Here is a 23,468-nt window from a genome sequence, read left to right as displayed (position 1 = left end):
TCTTCTTCCCCTCTCGGGTGCCGCCTCCCTCCTCTCCCATCCCGCGTCTTCCTCTCCCAGCACCTGCAGCCAACAACCCTCGCTCCTCCTCTTTTTCACTTCCTCCACCACCTCCTCCATCGCTCGCGGGCTCCTCCCGCCCTCGTTCCGGCTTCCCGCCGCCCCTGCCGGCCGCGGCTTCATCTCCCTCTCCTCCCCGCGGCCTCGCGACGGCGTGGAGATCCGCTACGGCCTCGCGGCGGTCCCTCTCCTCCGCCGGCCGCCCCCCCCGCAACGCCCCGTGGCAGCTGCGGCTGCTGCCGCTCGGCCCTCTCTGGCGCCGCACAATCCCCGTGACGTTTGGAGGAGGAGTCGCCGCGCCTCACTCGGGCCCCCGGGGTCCCGTGCACCTCTCCCTGCCCTTGGCAGGCCCCGAGGGCCTCCGCCACGCGAGCCCTGAGAGATGCGCGCGAGAAACCTGGGGGAGGGGTGCCGTGTATTGCGCACCGCCAGAGTTAGTCCACAAAATGTTTCTTTGCCAAATTCGGAAAAAGAACATCGCAAAAGTACACAATTGGGCACCTACGATTAGCACGTATGGCTACGTACAGCGCGAAAGAGGTTCAACATATATATATATATACACACACATAAGCAATCATCGGCCCCCTACTGACAAACTTATGCACACTTGCAGGCCGGGTGCTGAGTCACCTTGTGCCATACAGGGAAAGCTGCCACTAGGCCACGTCTGTGAAACACAGCAGTGTCTTCCGTCGTAATAAACAGATAGGGACAATTGTAATTGCACGCCGTACTGACAGCGCACAGGTGATCCAATAGGAAAGCTCCGTGGTTATGACTCATAATTGGCTTCCTTTGGATAAGATGGCTGTGGAGGTCTGTCAATGTTTACTTCGAACCTTAACCCTCCCAAGGCCCCACAAAGCCAACCAAATTAAGCTGCCAACATGGCCAAGGGTGCCAATCGATTTGGATTATCGGCAAAAAATCCAAAGGATTGTTGAGACGGCAACATTTTGGCAGGTTAATATTTTGATTGCTTACTCTTTGGTTCTTTCGGTAAAGTCACGTAGGTGTAAAATAAATCACGACGTTTCGGGCGCAACACAAGCGTCCGTCATCAGGTGGGAAAGCATGGTCTGCTGCTCAGGCAAACTGTTTTAAAAGGTTTGAAATGGGTGTAGCCCAAGGGTCATAAAGAAGTGGCCAGGGCTAGTGATGTCAATGTGAGAGATTAGCATGTAACTGTAAGATAGGAGGAGAGCGGCCTCCTGGACAAGGGCACGGAAGTGGCTATGTTAATGTTAGAGATTAGCATGATGTTAATGTGAGAAATTAGCATGTAACTGTAGAAAAGGAGGAGAGCGGCCTCCTCGACGAGGGCACGGAAGTGGCTATGTTAATGTGAGAGATTAGCATGATGTTAATGTGAGAGATCTAAGAGAGAGGCATAGAGAGAGAGACACACAGAGAGTCGGAAATGAGCAATCATTGGAAGGACGTTATTAAACAGGTAACGTCTTAACGGACTGTGATGTTTCCATCCTACCAGCCTATGTTAGCTGTTATTTCCGAAAGATGTTCAACGCATATCAAATTATTTTGTCAAGGCGCTCTTCCTCCTCCCTCCCAGCTTAAATAGACGCTCCAAGCCTGGAGTGTGTCATTCAGACTTTGTCTTCTCGACAGACCTGTTCTTCACCTGATGACGGCTGCTTGCGTTGTGGCCGAAACGTCGTGAGAATAATTTTATTATGTTTAATTGTTATTTTTATTATTTTATTATTTCCATTCTACGTGACTTTACCGAAAGAACCAAGAACACTCAGCCGATGCGAACATTTCCGTGGACCACCCAGACCCCCACCTCTGGTGGCAAAAAAAGCATTCACTCATTTGTTTAGGGTGGCATTTAGGGCACCGTGATGGAGAGATGTTAACTAGCTCACCTGGTATTAGGGGTCGGCACGGTTTGAACCGACTCAAACTGGTTTCAAATTGAGCAAGCCAAACCAAACCAAACCAGCGACGACTGAACCAAACCAAACCAAAACCAAACCAAACTAAGCTAAACCAAACCTCTTGAGTTGGCTTGAACCGAAAAGATGCTCGGCAAACAATATTCGCATTCAATACAAATATCAAGTGTATTAATCGCTAATTTCTACGCAGGCTTTCTTCATATTGAGATTCACTAGCAAGTACTGGACGACGATGTCGTCCACAGCCATCTCCTCAAGCTTGGCACGCCCAATGTCCTTGAACGCAGTGTGGTAGTTCAATGGCAGTGAAACCCCAACACTAGGCAACATCCGCGCCCACGAGCGCACACACATCTCGGCCTTGAACGTGCACTTGTGCAGGTTTGGTCGGTCGAGAAAGGAGCGCTTGGCGGCCGAGTTTGCTCTCTCGGAGGGCACGGACGACGCCGGGATAGGCAAATAGTCGAGGGCCACGCGTCGTAGGCGCGGGTACTTGCCGCCGTACAGCTTCCACCACTCGACGACGTCCATGCTCAGGTCCTGAGTCGGCTCAAGCAGGAAGCGGTCGACCTCGGAGGCGGCGCCGTCGTGAGCGTTGGGCGCGTAGACCATGTCAAAGAGGATGTTAATGCCGCCACGCGGCGCCGCCTTCGGCGCCGCGTCCGTCGTCAACGCTGGGTAGCGCTGGTTGAGAATGTCCGTCATCATGTCCTTGATATTGCTGTACTCGGTGCTCGAGGCCGCGGGCTTGGGGTGGCGCAGGTCGAGAAAGCGGGCGACGCGGCTTGGTTCGGACGAGAGAAGGTCGCTGTACTTGACCATGTAGTCGGAGATGGTCACGGTGGCCGAGCTCACGACCACATGAGGACTCGGGCGGTGGGTCATGCAGTGGCTCAAGAGAGCCTCCTGCGCCGTGATGGCGTTCGAGATGGTGCAGAACGCGCCGAATGAGGCCTTGACGCCGAGGTTGACGCAGTGCGCGATGCACCGCAAGCAGCACGTCGAGCGCAGGTTGCTCCCCTCGAGGAGCGTGAGGGACTTGGCGGATGCGACGGCGTCAGAACCGCTGTCGGTGACGACGGCGAGCAGGCGCGGCCACACGCCAAAGTCGTCGAGCAGCTCGTGCAGGCGCTGCGCCATGCGCTTGCCCACGCCTTCGCCCGGGGCCACCCAAAAGAAGTCAATGATGCAGTTGCACATGGAGAACGACGCCGGGTCCATCTAGTGGAGGGTGACCGAGAAGAAGCCGGTCATGGCGTCGTTTGTCCAACCGTCGTAGGTCAAGGAGACGCAAGAGCCAAAAGTAGTAAAGTACTGTAGCACGAGTAGCTTGAGGACGACATACATCTCGAGCATGCGGCGCTTGACCGTGCGCTCAGACTTGGGCTCGTAACCCGGGGCAGCTCGTTGAAGAAGAGTCGTAAAGGGATCCGATGTTACGTGTTTATGGCCTAGACCACTCGTCGCGATGTACTCGGCGACAAAGCTGTCCATGGCCTTGCTCGCGTGCGCTGACATGGGCGTGGCCATCTTGGACTGCACGAGCAAACCCTTCCCCGTCGGCGGCGACGTGACGACCGTGGGCGACTCGGGGTCGACGATCCCATGGGTCTTGAGATGCTTGATACGGGTGCCCGAGGAGGTGGAGCCCGCGTACTGGAGGGTGCAGATCTTGCAGGTCCGGCTCTGCACGTCGCCCGCGGCCTGGCTCGTCTCAAAGTACTCGTCGTGCCACAGCGCTCGGGACACACGGGCCTTCTTGGGCTTGGGCTGCGTCGCGGTCTGCAGCGCTGCGGCGCCGAGGGTGCGCATGAGGCTCTGCCGCGTGTCGCCGCGCGTGGCGTCCGGGCTCTCACGTTCGCTCGCCATCGGCTCCTCGTCGCTACCGGCGTGTTTGGTCTCTTCCACGTCGTGGATGAGATACCTTGTGATGCTGGAGCCGCCGGGGATGGCGCCGTCTTGAGCCGCTCGAGCCATGGAGATGCAATTGCAAAGTGAATTCGCAGGCAAAGGCAACTACAGCATGTCCTTTCGTGTCGCCTTTACAACCAACCAAACTAGTTTGAGCCGGTTCCACCCTGTCCGAGCCAAACCGAGTCGGTTTTCGTAGCCCCAAATCAAACCGAACCAGTTCAAACAGAGCCAAACCAAACCGATTTGGTTCGGTTCAAACCGCGGTTTGGTGGTTTGAGCCAAACCGTGCCGACCCCTACCTGGTATACAGGTCATATTTGGAGTTTGTATGTTTTCCCAATGGTCGCATGGATTTTTCTCCGGATCATCCAGTTTTTCCCACCACATTCAGAATCAATATCACGTGTTTAGAGCAATTTGGTTGCAATAAATATCCATGTGACGATGAGCCACTTCGTTGGGCTATCATTTGTGATGGGCAGGTCGCTTCTGAAAAAGTGCTAAATAGCTCAGTGGCCCTTACCTGGTAAAAATTTTAAAAAAAGTTTAATTTACTTAGTTTTAGTTTAGATCTTAGGGTCACGGTAGTTTAATCAGGGTAGTTTACGTAACTTATTAAATATAAGTAAAATATTACGTCCGAAACAAAAAGGTATAAAACATTGCTATTATTATTTCCACATCAAGCTGCGTTTGCATCACAGCCACCGCAGAACCACCATGGAAGGACCGCCACAACCCACCGGTGGTACCGGGTGACCACACCTTGAGGACCACCGCTCTAGATTATCTCTGTGATCACGGATTCCGATGGGACGTGATGTTCCGTGCACCCCACCTTGAGGACCACCGCTCTAGATTATCGTTGTGGTTACAAATTCTGATGGAACCTGGTGGTCTGTGCACCACACCTTCAGAACCACCGCACTAGGTTATTGTTGAAGTACGGATTCCAATAACATGTGGTGGTCCGGGTGACCACACCTTGAGAACCACCACTTGAGATTATCATTGTGGTTACGGATTCCGATGGGACGTTGTGTGTGTGAGGTGGTGGAGGTAGGTGCACCTGGCGCGGGTGTCTCGTCATGGCACTGCTTGCGGATGGCAGCGCGGATGAGCCGCCGCTCCTCATAGGAGCTTGCAGACAGCAGCTGCCAGGGGGGGGGGCGGGAGCACACGGGCGCACGGGCGTCAGTCAGGTCGGACAATCTCTTTGCATGTCAGAACCGCTACTACGGGGCCTGCACCAGCGTTTCCTCTGGCCTCGCCCTGCCCAGATATTATTCACCACGCCCCCCGCCCTCAGTTGGCTAAGTAAGGTGCAAAAGAAGTTCAACATACATACATATATAGGGTGGCGGTAACTTGGGAAGGCCTTTGTCCAGGAACGGACTAATCATGACCGATAACGACGAGCTTTATATGGGAGTGGTGTGGCGCCGCAGTGGTTAACGCAACTGCGCTATGAACCCACAAACTGAGTTTGATTTATGAAACTCATTGGCGGACTGATTGATGCATGGCCACGGTGGCGAAATGTTAACTACCTTGCCTGGTATACAGGAGGTCGTGGGTTCAAACCCAACCCTGACACCTGCTGTATTTTTGGAGTTTGCTGTGTCTCTCCAACTGTGGTCACGTTGATTTTTCTCCGGGCCCAACGGTTTTTCCGTCCATATTTCGAATCAACGTGCGTTTGGAGTGTTTGGCTGCTATCAATTTCTACGTGATGATGAGCCACTTTCGTTGAGCTATCATTTGTGGGCAGATCGCTTCTGAAAAACAGCGACTTAGCAGCTCAGTGGGGCTTTACCTTGCAAAATAATAGTTTTTAAATCGCTTTATAGTGAGAGGTGGCAACCGCTTGGGAAGGGAGGTCTATTGCCAGAACGGTGGGTTGATCGCGATATCAACGATGACTGTAGATCGATGGCGATGATAATGCAGATGCGCGTGCTGCGAGTCGCTCTCCTGGAGTGACTCAAGTGCCATGCAACATCTGCACAGCGACGTCCGCTCCTCCTCCTCGTGCGCACCTGCCCCGCATCAATACTTAATGTGGCCATTGTCGGAGCGGGTATGGGTGTGTGAAACCGGCTTTCCCCTTCCATACCACCCCTTTCTTCCCCCCCCCCCACCATGTGTGGGTGTATGTACGTATGTATGTAGAACTTCTTTGGCACCGTACGTAACACAACCGTGCTAATCGGAGGCACGGCGGGGAAAGGGGGGCGGGGGGAAGTACAACAAACTAACGCTCACAAAAGCAGCTCTAAAAGAAATGGGTTTTCACTCTTGCTCAACACTTTAGCTTTAGCGCCCGTGTCCCGCGCACAATGGAACGCCTCCGCTTCCAACGTGGCGCCACTGACGGGTGGGGGGCCGACGACTCTCCCATCAATCGTTACTCGACACGACACGCATGCCCCGCTCCGCGAGCAACAGCACCGCCAGCGGTGCGCTCGCAAAATGATGTGCCGCTCGGCTTGCGTCTAGCCAGGAAAGTCTCACCGGCAAGTGTCACACGTACGCGTGCACGCTGAACTTCTTTCGCACCGCGCGTAGCACAACCGCGCAAATCGAAGGCGTGGGAGGGGATGGGGGAAGTACAACAAACTAGCACACAAAAGGCAATTCTAAAGAAATTAGTTTTAAATTTAATGTAGTTGTGTATTATATAGAAGTGTAGTGTATATTGTATGCTGCGGTAGCGGCCACCCTCACAACGTCACTTGCCGTCTCGCTTGCGTTTTAGCCAGGAAAGTCTCACCACCGAGTGTCGTACGTTTCCCGAATGTTGCATAGGGCGCAAGATAGAAGCAAGCGCTGCCACTATTACACCAGGGTTCTCTCATATAGGGCGTGTGACTATGTTGAACTTCTTTCGCACCGTACGAAGCACAACCGCGCTAAATCAGAGGTGCGGGGGAAATGACAACAAGCTAAACACACAAAGCAGAGGATCAAGACTGTTCCAGGCGGGTCGTGACAGTTACATTGTATGGGTATTTTTTTTTAGCGATGGGGAGGAAACTGGGGAGGAAACTCACGCAGGACAGTGGGAGAAACGTACAAACTCCGTAAACTTAGACAGTCTCACATGCTCACACTGACACAATCACACTCTGTAGAACAGTGGGAGAACGTACAAACGCCACGAAGAAATAGCGCCCGAGTCGGTTGTTGCAGTAGGGAGCAATGTTGCTGTTGCTGCTGGGTCTAATCCCAATTAAGTTATTGCATGAAATTTTTCAGCATTGGAATGTTGTTTGGGCTAATACCAGTTGCATTTGGGTTTGTTTTAGCTGTGGGAGGAGACCGGAGACCCCGAGCAAACCCATGCAGAACAGAGAGAAAACATACAAACTCCACTCACTCACACTCTGCAGAAGAGGGTAAGAGACCATACAAACTCCACTCACTCACTCTGTAGACCAGGGGGAGATCATACAAACTCCACTCACTCACTCTGTACACAAGGGGGAGATCATACAAACTCCACTCACTCACTCTGTAGACCAGGGGGAGATCATACAAACTCCACTCACTCACTCTGTACACCAGGGGGAGATCATACAAACTCCACTCATTCACTCTGTAGACCAGGGGGAGATCATACAAACGCCACTCAACTCACTGTAGACCAGGGGGAGATCATACCGTCTCACACTCAGGGGGAGATCATACAAACTCTGCTCACTCTCACTCTGCAGACCAGGGTGAAAACATACAAACTCCACTCACTCAGTCTGCAGAACAGGAGGAGAAGATATAAACTCCACTCACTCAGTCACACAATGTAGAACAAGGGGAGAGACCATACAAACTCCACTCACTCACTCTGTAGAAAAGGAGATCATACAAACTCTACTCACTCACTCTGCAGACCAGGGGGAGATCATACAAACTCTGCTCACTCACTCTGTAGACCAGGGGGAGATCATACAAACTCCACTCACTCACTCTGCAGACCAGGGGGAGATCATACAAACGCTGCTCACTCACTCTCACTATGCAGACCGGCGTAGGTAACCGGCGTGGGTGTCCGACTCCTGAGTGACCGGCTCCGGGATGACCTCGGAGCCTGGGTGAGAGTTGGTGAGCGAACTCACCAGGTTGGTGAGCTTCAGCAGATCCGTCTCGCATTCGAGCCTCTCCCCGAGCGGCAAACATCCGTCCCCTTCCTGCCCACTCATCCGCATCCTGGCCCGGCGACACAAAGACAAAGATCCCCAATGTAGACAGGACAGACTGTTGGGGCAAGTGCTGTTAAGCGAGCTCAACTAAAAACTAAACAATTTTATTTTACCACGTAAGGCCCACTGAGCTACGTAGCTCATTTTCAGAAGCGACCTGGCGACAAATGACAGCTCAACAAAGTAGCTTATCATTATCACGTGTAAATTCAGAGATGCTAAATACTCTAAACACATGACGTTGATTCTGAATGTGGAGAAAAATCCACGCGACCGCGGGGAGAGAGAAACACCGCAAACTCCAAATATACAGCAGCAGGCGTCAGAGTTGGGATCGAACCCACGACTTCCTGTATACCAAGCGAGGTAGTTAACATCTCCTAGCCACTACGGCGCCCCTTGAATGCCAGTATAGCATAATAAGGGATGGTGTGGCAAGCACCATGCCCGGCCGAGTTGACCTAGGGGAGACCCAGGGGGAGAACATACAAACTCCACCTCACTCACTCTGCAGACCAGGGGGAAAACATAGAAACTCAGATATCACTCGCCACCGATGTCAGCCGTGGCTGGGAATCAAGTACGCCGACCGCTGCGCCATCACTCGTCACATATACAGATTAAGACCCCCGTATAGCCTTAATAGACTGTTGGGGCAAGTGCTGTTAGCGAGCACCTTTGAAGGGCGGCATGGCACAGCAGGGGGTGGGTGGCCAGCACAACGACAGGCCGCCTTTGTCTCCCTAATGGCGATGTTTACACACTGCACCGGACACGCCTTCGAGGCTGAGTTGACCTAGGGGAGGCCCAGGACCGGTTCACACTCAGCCTTGGTGTTGGCTATGAGCAGTAATTGAACTCGTTTCACCGGGTTCGAAGCACAGTGCACTAATCGCTACACCATGCAAAACAGGGGGAGAGCACACAAACTCCACACAGAAAGGTATCCGAGTTGGGAATCTAACCCTGGCCCTTCTTGCTGCGAGTCCAAAGTGTAACAACTGCACTGCAAATCTGCTGCCCAACATGTAAACGCAACAGGTGAACGAACTGAAGACTCGACTGATGAACATTACATTAAAGAGTGAACGAGAAGATGAACAGATAAATCCATCAACACAAGAACAAGTGGACGAACATGGGTAGGCAAACAGACGAACGCATGGGCCGACGAACGCATGGACCAAACGGACAGCATGGACCAAACGGACAGACCGACGGACAAATGTGCAGATGGACGGACGAACGAACGGGCCGACGAATCGATGGACTAACAGACGGACGGACGGAGGCAAGCTCGCCAGAGACCACGTACCTCTCCGTACGCCGCGGGTCCGTCGATTGCAGTGCCGTCGCCACACTGGGGCACAGAGCTCCCTCCCTCCCCTCCTTCCCCTCCCCTGCCCCATTCACCACCATGCAGCACGCAGCAACACTGGGGGGTGGGGGTCGATGGGCAGCACAGGTGTTCTCCCAACACCCCCTCCCATCACGACTCCTCACCCCTCCTCACCACGCTCTCCCCTCCCTGGGGATTTTGTCTACCCGTGCAGCCCCCTCCCCACTCACCACAACCCTTTGATAACACACAATCCCACACCCAGCACAGGGGGCGGGAGGAGCCTCACTCATCCTCACCCGGGGTCGTATGTCCTTGGACTCTCACACTTGGTGGTAAGAGTCACACAGGACTCTCACACTCAGCCCTGGTGGTCACAGCGTCACAACATTTACAATTCGAGTACTCCAATTGTAGATGTTGCAGTGGGTTTACTCTCCAACACAACGGTATGCTGAACTAGTAGCGAATTGGCACGTTTTGTTTACGTGACAAACCTTACTATACGGCTGTGTCGGGTGGTGACGAGTTTAACTAAACATTTATTTTTTCAGGCTCTAACAAACCTCTTTTATGGATATTTTTTTATTTTACCAGGTAAGGCCCACTGAGCTATGTAGCTCTTTTTCAGAAGCAAACCTGGCTATCACAAATTATAGCTCAACAAAGTGGCTTATCATCGTGTGGGAATGTATAGCAGCAGCCAAATACTCTAAACGTGTGACGTTGATTCTAAATGTGGAGGGAAAACCGGAGGACCTGGAGAAAAATCGCTGCGACCACGTGGAAAGAGGGAGACACGCAAACTCCAAATATACAGGAGGCGTCAGGAACAAGATCGAACCCACGGTCTCCTGTATACCAGGCGAGGTAGTTGACATTTTGCCAAAGTCGGGAATTCAATCCAAGCACCACTTGCTGTGAGGCACAAGTGTTACTACTGTGCTACCCTAGCACAGATATGTGAAACACCAACCGTTCTTTATTTATTTTCCCTTTCAGGGTCAGCGTTATTGAGGAATGCGTTCGTGAGCTACTGTCAATCCAGTCTCATGGAGTCAGCACGAGAGATACATTTGCAATTAGACCCAGCTCTCCCTTAGCGAGGGAGAAAACCTGCTGGTCTTTCTGGACTCACTCTCTTGGTGATAAACTCGGGGTGGAATGGTGGTGGTGGCGAGCCTACGGCCTACGGCTTCACGTCGAACGGCCCGCGGAACATGTGAGGCCCGACACCACATTGAAGCAAACGATAATGATCCATCACTGCACCCAGCATCTCCAGCCGCACTAATCGGCCACTAAAAGGGCTGAATATATACACGGAAACACTCGATGTCGAAACGCTTGCTGTGACTCGTCAGGGTTAGTAATAGGGTTAGTTAGGGTTTAGGGTTAGGTTAGTATAAAGGTTAGGGTTAGGTTAAGGTTCTGGCCATTATTTTTTCAAATTCATAAGACGACTCCCATTTAGGCACACACAACTTCGCTGTTGAATACGGCTGAGAAGTGCCCCTAGTGTCATCGCACAGAAATAAATGGGGCCTGGTTGTGCAGGCTTCCACTATGCAAACGTTTTCTTTAATAACTCCGAAATTCAACATCGCTGTGTTTACAATTATATCGCGCGCCAGTCTTTCAAGTAGTTCTGAGCCTAAGGTCGTGATAAATCACACACAAAGTGCTTGCCACAAATTAACCACAATACCTTGCTGATCTCTTCAAGGAGCATAAATCATCACGCGAACTCCGGTCATCCTCAAAGCGGCTTTTGGCTAGCCGTCAGACAAAGATGGTCACCGCATCGCGTGCTTTCAGATGTGCTTCTGCGGGCGTCTGGTTCGCTCTTCCTTCTGATATTAGGAAGCCACTGGAGCTGTGCACTTTTAAATCATTTCGATTGAAAACTCATTTCTTTAGAACTGCTTTTTGTGATTAGTTTGTTGTCCTTCCTCCGTACTTCCGATTAGCAAGGTTGGTTATGTGCAGTGCTGAAGGGTGATCCGGACAACCGCAGAAGCGCACCTGAAAGCGCCGCGCGATGCCGATGACCGTCTTTGTTCGACGGCTCGTCTAAAGCCACTGTTGCTGCGAGGATGACCGGAGTTCACGTGATGATGGTTTATGCTCCTTGACGAGATCGGCGTCAAGGTATCGTGCTTCATTTGTGGCAAGTCCTATTTGTCCATCAGCAAGGGGCAGGAATTACCAGCCGCCACGTGACAGACACAGCTCGTTCCTCCGTCCACGACGGACACACGGGGAACTCGCGAGCCAAAAGAAAATCACCTGTTGTCGTTTTCCTTGTTTTCTGGACGGAATCTCTTGGCTTCACGATTCGGAATGTCCTCCATTTCTGCTGCACGCACATACACGGGCAATACGGGGTGTTACAAACAAACAGGGGGAGAACATACACACTCCCACTCACACATTCACTCTGCAGGGCAGGGGGAGAACATTCAAACTCCCACTCACACACTCACTCTGCAGAGCAGGGGGAGAACATACAAACTCCCACTCACACACTCACTCTGAAACTCAAAAATCCTCCATGTAGCCTTCAGCAAAGTGTCAGGGAAAATGCAACACACCCGGCCACCTTCGTCTCCCCAGTGGTAATGTTTACACACCGCACCAGTACTCACTGAAGGCTGAAAAAAAATCTAGGGGAGGCCAATGACCAGTTCAAATATTCGTCACTTGTTATAGGTCGTGAACAGGAATCGATCTTGGGTCGCCGGGTTTGTCACGCAGGGCACTAACCACTGTGCCACCGCTCCACACGCTAACCACTGCATAGACACACAAAGATCTCCCATATATCCTTTTAACAGATTGTTTGGACAAGTTATGTTAGAAACTATCTATCAAGGTCGGCACAGAACACAATAGGTTGGGTGGCCAACAACACGTCAAGCCTCCTTTGTCTCCCCAGTGGTGAGGTTTACGCACCACACCAGGTACTCATTTGATGCCGAGTCGAACTAGAGGAAGCGTAGGACCGGTTCAGATAATGAGGCACTGTGGCGAAGAGATGTCATCTCCCTCGCCTGGTATTTCAGGAGGGCGTGGGTTTGATCGCGATCCTGACACCTATATATTTGGAGTTTGCATGTTTTCCCCGTGATCACGTGGATTTTTCTCCGGGTCCTCCGCTTTTTCCCTCCACATTTAGAAACATGCGTTTAGAGTAATCGGTTACTATAGATTTCCACATAATAAGCCACTTCGTTAAGCTATCGTTTGTGACCAAGTCGCTTCTGAAAAAGAGCTACATAGCTCGGTGGGCCTTATCTGGTAAAATAAAACGTTTAATTTAGTTTTAGACAATCATCACTGGTGCTGGCCATGAGCGGGAATCGAACTCGGGTCACCGGACTCGTAGCGCAGACAATAGTGTCACACACACACATAAAGACAAAGAACCCCACCCCTGCATGGATAGCTATTATACAAGCTGTTGGGGAAAGTGCTGCTAGCAACAAGCACGCCACCATCTCCCTCGGTGCGCTAGTACAGCGCACGAGAGAGGGTGATGTGGCAAGCACCGGGTCTGGCCGGCAGTGCCAGTGTTTGAGACATTGCACTGATGAGGCTGATGTGAAGGTACGGGAAGGCTTGCTGTTAGCAGGAGCTCATGAGACAGACCCAGGTGCTAATTGGTTAAATACACCTGTTTCTTCCCCCCATTATACATCCCACTGCCATGGCACTTTGGTCTGTGCCGTGACCTCCTACCGACGGGCGTTCGACACTCCACGCGGCCTTAACGTGCATATAGCCTGGCACAAGTGCCGCGGTGACGTCACCGCCACTTAGTGGCGAATGTGGTTGCAATTGGAGACTACATATCCAGTGTATTGTGATTGCACGAGAAAAAAAATCTCCCCTGCGGAGCCTACGGCAGGCTGTTGGGAAAGTTCTGTTCGCAAGCACTTAAGGCCGGCAAGGCACATTAGGGCAACGGTGTGGCCAGAACCACGCGTGGCTGCCTTGCTATCTCCCCCAGTGTTGAAGTTTACGCACCACACCGGGCGCTAATGCAAGGCTGGTTTGGTGTTCATAGCTCACAGTCGCACACAGGAGAAATTGTGTTTTCCGCTTGTGCATTAGGTATCCACATCTTCCTTTGTTTGGATCCAATTAGGCGATTCCCGTTGAAAACAACCAGAAAACATATCACATTTAGTTTCTCACCGATAGTAGCTCAAGTCCAGCACTGAAACTTCGAAGAATTATATATTTTTTATCAAACCTACTGAAGTCACGTCAGAAGTATCTCTGTAATGTCATATTGCTGTACGGGTGAATTATATTACAATTAAACACATTGGTTAATTTAATAAACAAAGCAAAAAAATTAAGTCATTCATCTTGTCACAATCAGAATATTTATTGATACTGGAGGAATCCGATGAGCTATAAAGCTCTTCTTCACAGATGTCCAGTAGGGGGCATGGGGGTCATAACGTTACAACAAACGTAATACAAAAACGCAATAGGAGTGCAAAGTATAGGAAAAGTAAACAAATATCTTTTCAAAATATACAAAACTAACTTTTTTTTTACCTTAGCAGGTAAAGCCCCCATTTTTCAGAAGCGACCTCGCCACGAATGATAGCTCAAAAAGGGGTTTATCAGGTGGAAATGTATAGTAGCAGACAAATCATCTAAACGCATGATGCCGATTCTAAATGTCGAGGGAAAAACCGGAGGACCCGGAGAATAATACACGGGACCACGGGGATCAGCACAAGCACACTCCAAATATACAGCGGCAGGCGTCAGGGTCGGGATCGAACCCACGACCTCCGTCAGACCAGGCGAGGTAGTTAACATCTCGTAGCCACCGTGATGATGAGAGACACACCGCAAACTCCAAATATACAGCAGCAGGCGTCAGGGTCGGGATCGAACCCACGACCTCCTGCATACCAGGCGAGGTAGTTAACATCTCCTAGCCACCGTGATGATGATGACGGAGAGACATGCAAACTCCAAATATACAGCAGCAGGCGTCACAGGGTCGGGATCGAACCCACGACCTCCGTCAGACCAGGCGAGGTAGTTAACATCTCGTAGCCACCGTGATGATGAGAGACACACCGCAAACTCCAAATATACAGCAGCAGGCGTCACAGGGTCGGGATCGAACCCACGACCTCCGCCATACCAGGCGAGGTAGTTAACATCTCGTAGCCACCGTGATGATGAGAGACACACCGCAAACTCAAAATATACAGCAGCAGGCGTCAGGGTCGGGATCGAACCCACGACTTCCTGCATACCAGGCGAGGTAGTTAACATCTCGTAGTCTCTGTGGCGCACAAACACCGAGGCAACGAACGCACTTCCCCTTCCTGTGCACTCCGCTCCCCTACAGCCATTATTCCGATCTTCACCGCAAGCAAAACAGGAACTTGGCCCCGGGGCTCCCTCGGGAATAACCTCCAGAGACACACGGCGGGTCTCTTAGAAGCGAGAGTCGCAAAAAAACATCTCGAGAGACACGCGCGGGGGCAGTGACGCAGGTCAGAGGCAGCACAGCAGAGATACAAGATTCAAAGCCAGGTTTCAGACTGTGATTAACTATAAACTAAAGCGATTTTTTTATTTAGCCAGGTAAGGCCAAACTGAGCTGTCTTTTTTCAGATGCGACCCTGACTATCACAAATGATAACTCAACGAAATGGCTTATCATCAACATGGACATTTATAGATGCCAAAACGGTACTCGAAATGCACGACGTTGATTCTAAATGTGGTGGGGAAAAACCCGGAGGACACGGAGAAAAATCGACGTGACCACGGGGGGAGAGATGACACGCAAACTTCAAACATACAGCAGACGTCTGGGTCCTGATCGAACCCACCACCTCCTCCATACCAGACGAGGTTAGCTGTCATCTCCTAGCCAACAATCATCATAATCACAGCACAAGTAGCCGCTAGAGACATTTCTCTTCAGATGTCATTCCATTCGGTGGCAATGTTTTATCAACTTAACCCATGAAGCATCGCGCAATTTTGTAATTGAATTAAGTTATTTCCTCTCTGCCAACCGATGGCACTGCCCCACTTTGGAATTGTGTCCCATCGCCTTAGACCCACCAGAGGGAGCTCCAGAGATTGTCCCCCCCTCTCCCTGCCGTGGCATTTGGCCTACTCTTCCACGGTGACCACGGTACGTGCTTGTATGAAGAGGTGAGAGCAGAGCAGAGCGTCAAATCTATTGTGAAATATTTCATTTAAAAAAGGTGGAGGGGGGGCGTTTACATAAAGCAAAGCATTAAAAAAACAAATAAATAATGAACGAAGTAAAGTGCCGACTACACCGAGCATCTTCTTGTTTCCTTTGATCGTAATACAAAATCACGATTTGAGCCCCAACATACGGCGAGATGCCCCATCGACGAACGTCGTTTTATTAAAACTGCCGGTGCACAGAGGCGGCGTGGGCATTTAAGATCCCTTTCAAGTGCTTCGCCGGGAGATAGAATCTCACGGAAGCCGAGTTTACGTGCTCTGCGTAATAAACAACAACAACCACATTGCTGTTTCGAGTTGTGCTAGGTCTGTTGCTCAGCCGAACGTGCCGCTTCAGCTGAGTTGCAATGACCGCGATACGCACGGCAGAACTTGTTATTTGTACGACAGAGGTAAGAGAGGGGCATTACAGGCTGCGTCTGTAATCACCTGGGAACGTTTCACGCGGCTCGGGACCCGTCAGGCTCCACCGAAGCCGCCGCCGGAGCCACCAGCGCCGCCGCCGCCGCCTGAACTTTTTGAAATCTCGGCCCGCCCGGGCAGCGGTCACGTGATGAGTGATACGAGGAGTCGCGCGTCCCCATTGGCCGGATTCAAATCTGTCAACGTAAACACAAAACAACAACAACAACCAACCGTTGCCCGCCTCGCGCCGCACCCCCCCAAGCCCCTCCCCCCCAGCCCCCCCCCAAGCTCCTCCCCCCCAGCCAACCCCTCCACCACCAACGGTCTCCACCAGAACGCGCCCCCCCCCATCCCCAAGACCCCGCCCCCAAGATCCACCCAACCCCCCCAAACCCCACCCCCGACTCCCAACCTGTCTCCGCCCCCACCGTACAGCACCCCCCCTCCCAGCCCCCCTCCAACCCCCCACCCCCAACGGTCTTCACCGGCACGGGCACCCCCGCCCAACACCCCCTCCCCGTACAGCTCACAACCCCGCCCCCAAGCCCCATCCAACCCCTCCCAACCCCCCCCCACCCCCAACGGTCTCCACCCCCCCACCGACCCCCCCGCTGTACAGCACGCCCCCCCCAAACCCATCCAAATCTCCCCCCCAAGCCCCTCCCAACCCCCACCCCCCTCAGTTTCCACACCGCATGCCCCCCGGATCCGTTGGGAGGTACCCTTCCCCCCACACGTGACGTCACTCCCTCTTCGCTTCCCCGCCTAATTCCTCTGTGGGTGACGTCACCTCGTCGAGCGGTTGCGGTGGTGGTCCCGTGACGTCACCATAGAGCTGGGACCCCCCTCCACCCGCCACGTAACGTCACGGGCTTATGCGGATTCTCGACAAGAGAAGTATGACGTCATTTGTCTCCGCAAAGGCACAGATGTGGTGATTTTGGTGATGGTGGTGGTGCAATCATCCACCCCTATGCAGGAGGCTCGTGAAGGACGCTGCTACTGCGGCAGTTGGAGGCAGTCCGCACTCCAACAACAACGGAGGTCGAATGAGCGACGCTCACATCAAAGAGCGGAGCGCCCAGCGGTTAAAACGCAGTAAGTTGGCACAGCAAAGGGAGCACAGATGATGTGCATCTGCCAGTCATCTCAGTTTGTCAACCCATGGATTCTGTCCCGTGGGGCCGTCCATAAATGACGTCACGCGATTTTGGACGATTTTTGCCCCCCCCCCCATCGTCACACGGCGTCACAAAAAGGCAGACCCCCCCCCCCTCTAATATGACGTCACAAAGCTCTGCCCCCCCCCCCCCAAAATAAAGATGTTTCAAATCTTGATTTAAAGCTTTTGTGACTGCAGGGATTCATATTATTGGTTCTTTCGGTAAAGTCACGTGGAAGGGAAATAATAAAATAAAAATATATAAAACAACAAAAATGATCACGACGTTTCGACTGCAACACAAGCAATCAACATCAGGTGTGAAATCCACAGCAAGAAAATTTGAAAAAAGTGGCGGTTTTTCCGCCACTTTTTTCAAATTTTCTTGCTGTGATGATGATTGCTTGTGTTGCAGTCGAAACGTCGTGTAAATTTTGTTTTATTTTATATTTTTATTATTTTATTATATCCCTTCCACGTGACTTTACCAAAATAACCAAGAATATGCTTCAAATCGCTTTAAACTATTGTCATTGTAGTGCGTATTTAATGTGGCGCTGCACTCTGATGTTGTAGGAGAAAACATTTATTAAAAGTAGAACGTGTTGTCTATATTTATTTAAAGTTGCGCATTTTGATGTGACGTCACATTTCTCAAACCCCCCCCCCCTCTCGTCACACATCGTGACAAATGTTTAACCCCCCCCCCCTAGGTGCGTGACGTCATTTATGGACGGCCCCCGTGACTTCCTGGCAGCAGCGAGCATTCGACACTTCACGTGGAAGCCTCAAAGTGTACCTGGCCTGGCACATAGTGGGTTGTGGTATTGCAGTCATCCACTCGCTCGATTGTGATGGAGCCGGAGCTGTTATGGTCCCCCTCTACTGGCAGTTGACCGATGCCCACTTGCAGGATCGGGTGCCGAGTCCTTCTCGTGCCGCACAGGGACAGCTGCCACTGGGGCGTGCCCTCTGAAATGTCGATTCATCATTATCTTATTATTTTAAAAAGAGTAAAAAAAATGCACGTGAAATTCGAGCAGCGTAAAATATGTGTTGTACGACCGTCTGACACGGCCAATTACTAAAGTTGTAACATGAACACACGAAAATTAAACTTTGTTTTATATTATTTGACTAGGTAAGACCCACTGAGCGACGTAGCTCTTGTTCAGAAGCGACATGGCCACAAATGATAGCTCAACGAAGTTGCTCATCACGTGGAAATTCATAGCTGCCAAATACTCGAAACCAGGGACGTGCGGTCAGGGGATGCAGGAGAGGCACAGCCTCATCTGTAATACTCCAATGGAAAATAGCTGCTACTAAAAGTAAAAAAAAAGAATAGTAAAATAAATATTAAGATTTTTCCACTGATCTGTGTTATAAATGTCATTTCTGTACGATTCCGATCATTTTTATAGTCAAAATCGCCACATTTGCGGAGTTCCGCTGCAAATACAGGAAGAGACGAGAGGTGAGGCAGTGACGAGCTCAGCCTCCCCTCTGATTGCACAACCCCTCAGTAACTGGATAGAGCACGGGCAATAAGCGCGTGCCTGTTACTATCTCAGTATGTCACCAATGTAATGTTTGTAGACCCCTTCATTTCATGTCCTTGCCTTCCATACTCCAGGTAACTTATTTCACGAGTGTGTATAAATATATTTAGGCTCGCTGGTCTCGTCATGAAATTGCAATGAAAAAGCACCAGGGGAGGCAGCTATCACATCTGCCTCACTGAAGGTGGCGTGTCTAACACACACCCCTCCGTGGGGCCACGCCCCCTCCGTGATGCCACGCCCCCCTCAGCAGCAGGCATCCGGGTGGAGATCAAACCCACGACCTTCTTGCATACCAGGCGAGGGCGTTAACATCTCCTAGCCACACGTTCCAATGTACAGTATCACTGTTCATCTTGCCTGGAGGCTGGCGGTAATCAGGGCTGGAAATGGGAATACAGGACTGGGGGAACTCAATTATATTCATCACCACTCTCGCTAGATATTGTGGTGCCACGACCGCGGAGCAGCTGAGCAAGCGCCGCGATTGTCCACTACCCCCCACCCTGAGCACACACACACATGCAGCACTTGCACCCACTTAGTGTCCTGGCGGGGGATTGCCTGGCACATCGGGTTTTAATCCGAAGGGCCCCTAGAGGGAGAGTCCTACGGTTTCCCAGTGCCAGAAGATTGGTCAACCCTCACAGGACAGGTTACATTGTGGTGCCCCTAAATTGGCTTAAAATTGTGTTGTGTTGCTAATGACGACGCGGAGGCAGGTCTTCAGGTAAGGGCTTGTGCCGGTTTATTAACAAGGAAGGTGGGAAGGAAACACCAGGGGTAGGTGTCCTACACTTGGTCCTTCACGTGGACCCTTGGTTCTATCTACTGCTAGCCTCGGCTATCTCTTCGGGCTTTCTCACTCGAGTCGGGACGGGGGTTCAGCCAACACCGCCCGACCGAGGAGAGCATCACCTCCCGTAACTACAGCCGGCTTCTACAACCTTCTTGAGCTCTACCCCTGGCTATCTCTTCGGCTCTCTTCAACCGCTCACCATCCCAGGCTCCCACAACGACCCCGCTTTCGTCACGGGGCCCCCCATAAATGGTGACATGACGTCATAATTCAATCTCCGAAAGTCCACACAGAACCGCAAACTCCCGTCCTTTTAAACCAGGAAATGGGAGCACCCCACGGACTGGTTGACGTGGAGATTATAATCAGCGGCCAACATCTCGTCGACCGTTTGACGAACGTAGTCCTTATCATATTTTTTGGGTCTTTCGGTAAAGCCACGTAGATAGAAAAAAATAATAATAACATTATCACGACGTTTTGATCGCAACACAAGCATTTGTTTCACCTGAAGATGATTGCTTGTGTTGCGATCGAAACGTCATGATATTGTTATTATTTTTCCTCTTTTTTTCTATCTACGTGGATTTACCGAACCACCCAAAGAATATGAATTCCTGCAGTCACGAAAGCTTTAAGTCAAGATGTAGTCCCTTTCCTTCGGACTAACCAAATTAGTTCTGACAAATGGGAGAGGCACCACCCGTATCAATATGGTGATGCAGCAGGGACGTGCGGCCCACATCGAATTTACCCTTACTAAATACATCAGAGAATTCCCGAAGCAATGTCCACAACTCGCCCTTCTGCTCCAACGATAAATCAAGATTACCCATGCACAACAGATCCATCCAACACTGTTTCCCGTTCAACAGCGGCCACGACCCGAGTGGTTACATCATCCGTATCCTCACAACACGCAGCCGTCGCGTGGGCCAACACTGTCCCAGCCTGTATGACCGCGGTGTCCAGTCCAGCATTTAACACTTGCAGGAAGGGCTCCTAATCCCCCCTCACTCTCGTCTGAGCCCCTATCAAAGTCAGCCCACAAACTGCTCTATTTTAAGGGGTTAAAAGAACCCACCCCCAGTGATTTTCTGGTCGAGCCGCTTCCGCAGCCTCAAGGGTACGAGCATCTGTGCACCCGGGGGAACCCTAACAGTTTCACGCACCAGGGCCCAAACCACAGCGTTAGCCATACACCCAGTAGGGGACTCCAAAAATCCTCAAACGATGCCCCGACGATAACTCCACACAACTCTGGTCAACTCAAATCCGGAGGGGCATCCTCTTAAAAAAAATCCGTCCCCAATAAACAAGGCACCACCAATGAACGTGAAACCAACACCGGGCCCATCCTTTCAATATCGCCAATTCGTATCGATGCCTTAATTTGGCCTACAATGCCTAAACTCCCACAATTAGTGGCAACACACGGATTATCTTCTTGGTTATTTCGGTAAAGTCACGTAGAAGGGAAGTAACAAAATAATAAAAATAAAACATAATAAAATAAAATAATTCTCACGACGTTTCGGCTACAACGCAAGCAGCCGTCTTCATGTGAAGAATGAGACACTACCAAGCTAGGAGCTTATATATAAGCTGGGTTGGAGGTGGAAGAGCGCCTTAACAAAAAGAATGTGCATATGAAGAGGAATTTAGCATTAACATCCGCACTTCAACACTCTGCCCGGACCCCCGTGGCCAACCATTACGCACCGAAGCACCATCTTCGTACCCCGTATCCCTTTGAGGGGCGATGGCATGTGCACCCGACACTGACTGCAATGGGGATGCATGAGGTGGCTGTGTCGGCCGGGTGTGTGATGCATCGCGATCTGCCTTTGGACCCAGAGGAGCGGAGACCGGCAGGGTGGAGGATGGCGAATCCAGAAAAAACCGACCCAAATCAGCATGGCAGCCCCTGCAGATGTAGCCCGGCAGGCCACACCTGAAGCAGGTAACGGGGCCCCGCCATGGTGGAGGCAAGGTGTGTCGTCGTCCCCCCGCCCCCCGCTGGTCCCGCCGTCGTCCCCCTCAGACTCTCCCCCGCAGGCTCCAACCACCCGACGGGCAGACACAGGGAGACTCTTTGTGCTCCTGGTCACCCTTTTCTCCCGGAAATCCAGCCCCGGCTGCCACCCCGGCACGTCGTCGCAGGTTACAGTGGGCCTGGAGGCATCAGGCTCCCTGAATCGAGGACAGGTCATCCTCCTCTGTGGCCGGCAAAAAAAACGTTCATTTCCTGAGCCAGTGCCAACAGTTTCTCTAGCACCATAGAATTCAGTCCTGCCTGCTCCATCCTTGGGTACGCATCCTGGGCCAGTGACAGTAGTGCGCTGCGGAAGGCGAGGGGCGTCTCGGTCTCCCCCTGACTTCGCATCACGAATTTCCACCATGCGTTGGACGGCGGGTCAAAAATTGCCGCCAACTGGCCGTACACCTGACGCAGCATCGTTCTGTCTGCTTCGGGAATGGAAAAAAACGCTGCCAAGGCTGTGTCGTCCAGCGTGGTGGGAAGAATACATAGCGCCTCCGTATCGGACCATCCTGCGAGCTCACAAGTGGCGGGGAACCGCCACCGGAAGGCCGCCCAATCACCCCCCACAGCTGAAAATTCCTTGACAAATGGCAGCCGCTGTGCGAAGGAAGGCGCCCCCAGACGAGCCGTCCGTGACAAGTCGCTTTCGTTGGGACTCGATACCAGCCCTTGGTCAGCTGCCCCCGATTCGCAGCCCCCTCCACCCGGCTCTTCCTGCCCAGCTGCCCCACCAGTGCTGTCATCGCTCCACGATGCGTGCGTTGAGTGCCTGCAGCCCTTCTCCAGCCGGCCGCGGTGCGGGATCGTCATCCTTCACCCGCTGCTCCGCCGGGACCGCCACTCCGGGACCCCCCGCTGGGGCCTCGACAGCCAGGGCTGCCCGAGAACTCTGCTTGCAGTCATCCTCTTCGCTCGAGGACGTTCCGTTGAAAACCATCCTCTTCGTGGATTCCCCATAGATTCGAAAGGAAAAAAAGAAAATTCCTAACAACCCTACTATAGATATATATACAAAAAATCGTTAACACTGCTGACACCAAATGTAGTGTACTAATTCACAGACACTAGTAGGAGGTACTCTCTCTCTTTTATTCCGGCCTTCACAGCCTTCAGGGGATAACCACCTGCCGGTCGGGACAGCCAACATGCTGCCAAACCCACAGCTTCAAGAGGGTGAAGATCACAACGTATTTAAAAGTTTTATTCCAACTATGTACGATCCACTGTATGGAACAATTGCCGAACAGTACCAACAACAACAACCAGCATGAGGAACATTGCCGCGAATACAGGGTCTTTTACAACACCTTCAACCATGGAGTGTACCGATCACGAAAACTTTGCTGGCCCATCCACTATATTTCAAAAGAAGGGTCCGCGGTTGCCGGACCTAGTCTCGTTCCTCAATTCCCGGTGCTATGGCAAAGGACTTTTCCTAGTGCTGCTTGTGTCAACCTGTGCCACATGGAGGCGGAGGCCACTGCCATTTCTTTCTTGCTGCGTCCCAGCCTATTTTTGCCTTGTCTACCTCCACCACCCGGCAAATCAGCCTACAGGTCAGGTAGTAAACCTCGGTAGGCGTCATGTAGGTACCTTGGAGCATCAGACCTCTCGCCCTCCACAAGGCTTCTTTTATAGCTCCCACAACGGCACATGCCTGGGCCCAAGCCCTTCCTGGTTTCCGCCGAAAAACTCCCCAAATAACATTTGGCAATGTGACCTTGAGCAGATAAAACCGGGCTAGCAAAGGCTGGAATAGCTCCCACACCTCCAGCGCAAAGGGGCATTG

General features: G+C 51.8%; 1 protein-coding gene across 1 annotated transcript; it reads right to left on the bottom strand.

The window, feature by feature from the left end:
- Positions 1 to 13: 13 nt before the first annotated feature.
- LOC144737173 (uncharacterized) lies at positions 14 to 16,321 on the bottom strand. The gene is made up of 5 exons (XM_078619895.1): positions 16,137 to 16,321; positions 11,727 to 11,796; positions 8,015 to 8,105; positions 4,969 to 5,053; positions 14 to 457 (listed from the first exon to the last, which is right to left on the bottom strand). The coding sequence occupies exons 2-5, from the start codon at positions 11,789 to 11,791 to the stop codon at positions 180 to 182; spliced, it is 519 nt and encodes a 172-aa protein (XP_078476021.1). The 5' UTR covers positions 11,792 to 11,796; positions 16,137 to 16,321; the 3' UTR covers positions 14 to 179.
- Positions 16,322 to 23,468: the final 7,147 nt, after the last annotated feature.

Source organism: Lampetra planeri, chromosome 65 (assembly GCF_965212315.1).
Source record: "Lampetra planeri chromosome 65, kcLamPlan1.2.h2, whole genome shotgun sequence".
In the NCBI taxonomy this organism is placed as follows: Eukaryota; Metazoa; Chordata; class Hyperoartia; order Petromyzontiformes; family Petromyzontidae; genus Lampetra; species Lampetra planeri.
This window is presented reverse-complemented; position numbering and strand designations above follow the sequence as displayed.

Coding starts and splice junctions, on each gene's coding strand:
- LOC144737173 (XM_078619895.1), bottom strand. CDS start 11,791: ATGGAGGACATTCCGAATCGTGAAGCCAAGAGATTCCGTCCAGAAAAC. Junction 5,054..8,014: donor TGCTGAAGCTCACCAACCTG/GTGAGTTCGCTC, acceptor CCCCCCTGGCAG/CTGCTGTCTGCAAGCTCCTA. Junction 458..4,968: donor TGACGAGACACCCGCGCCAG/GTGCACCTACCT, acceptor CCCCTCCCCCAG/GTTTCTCGCGCGCATCTCTC.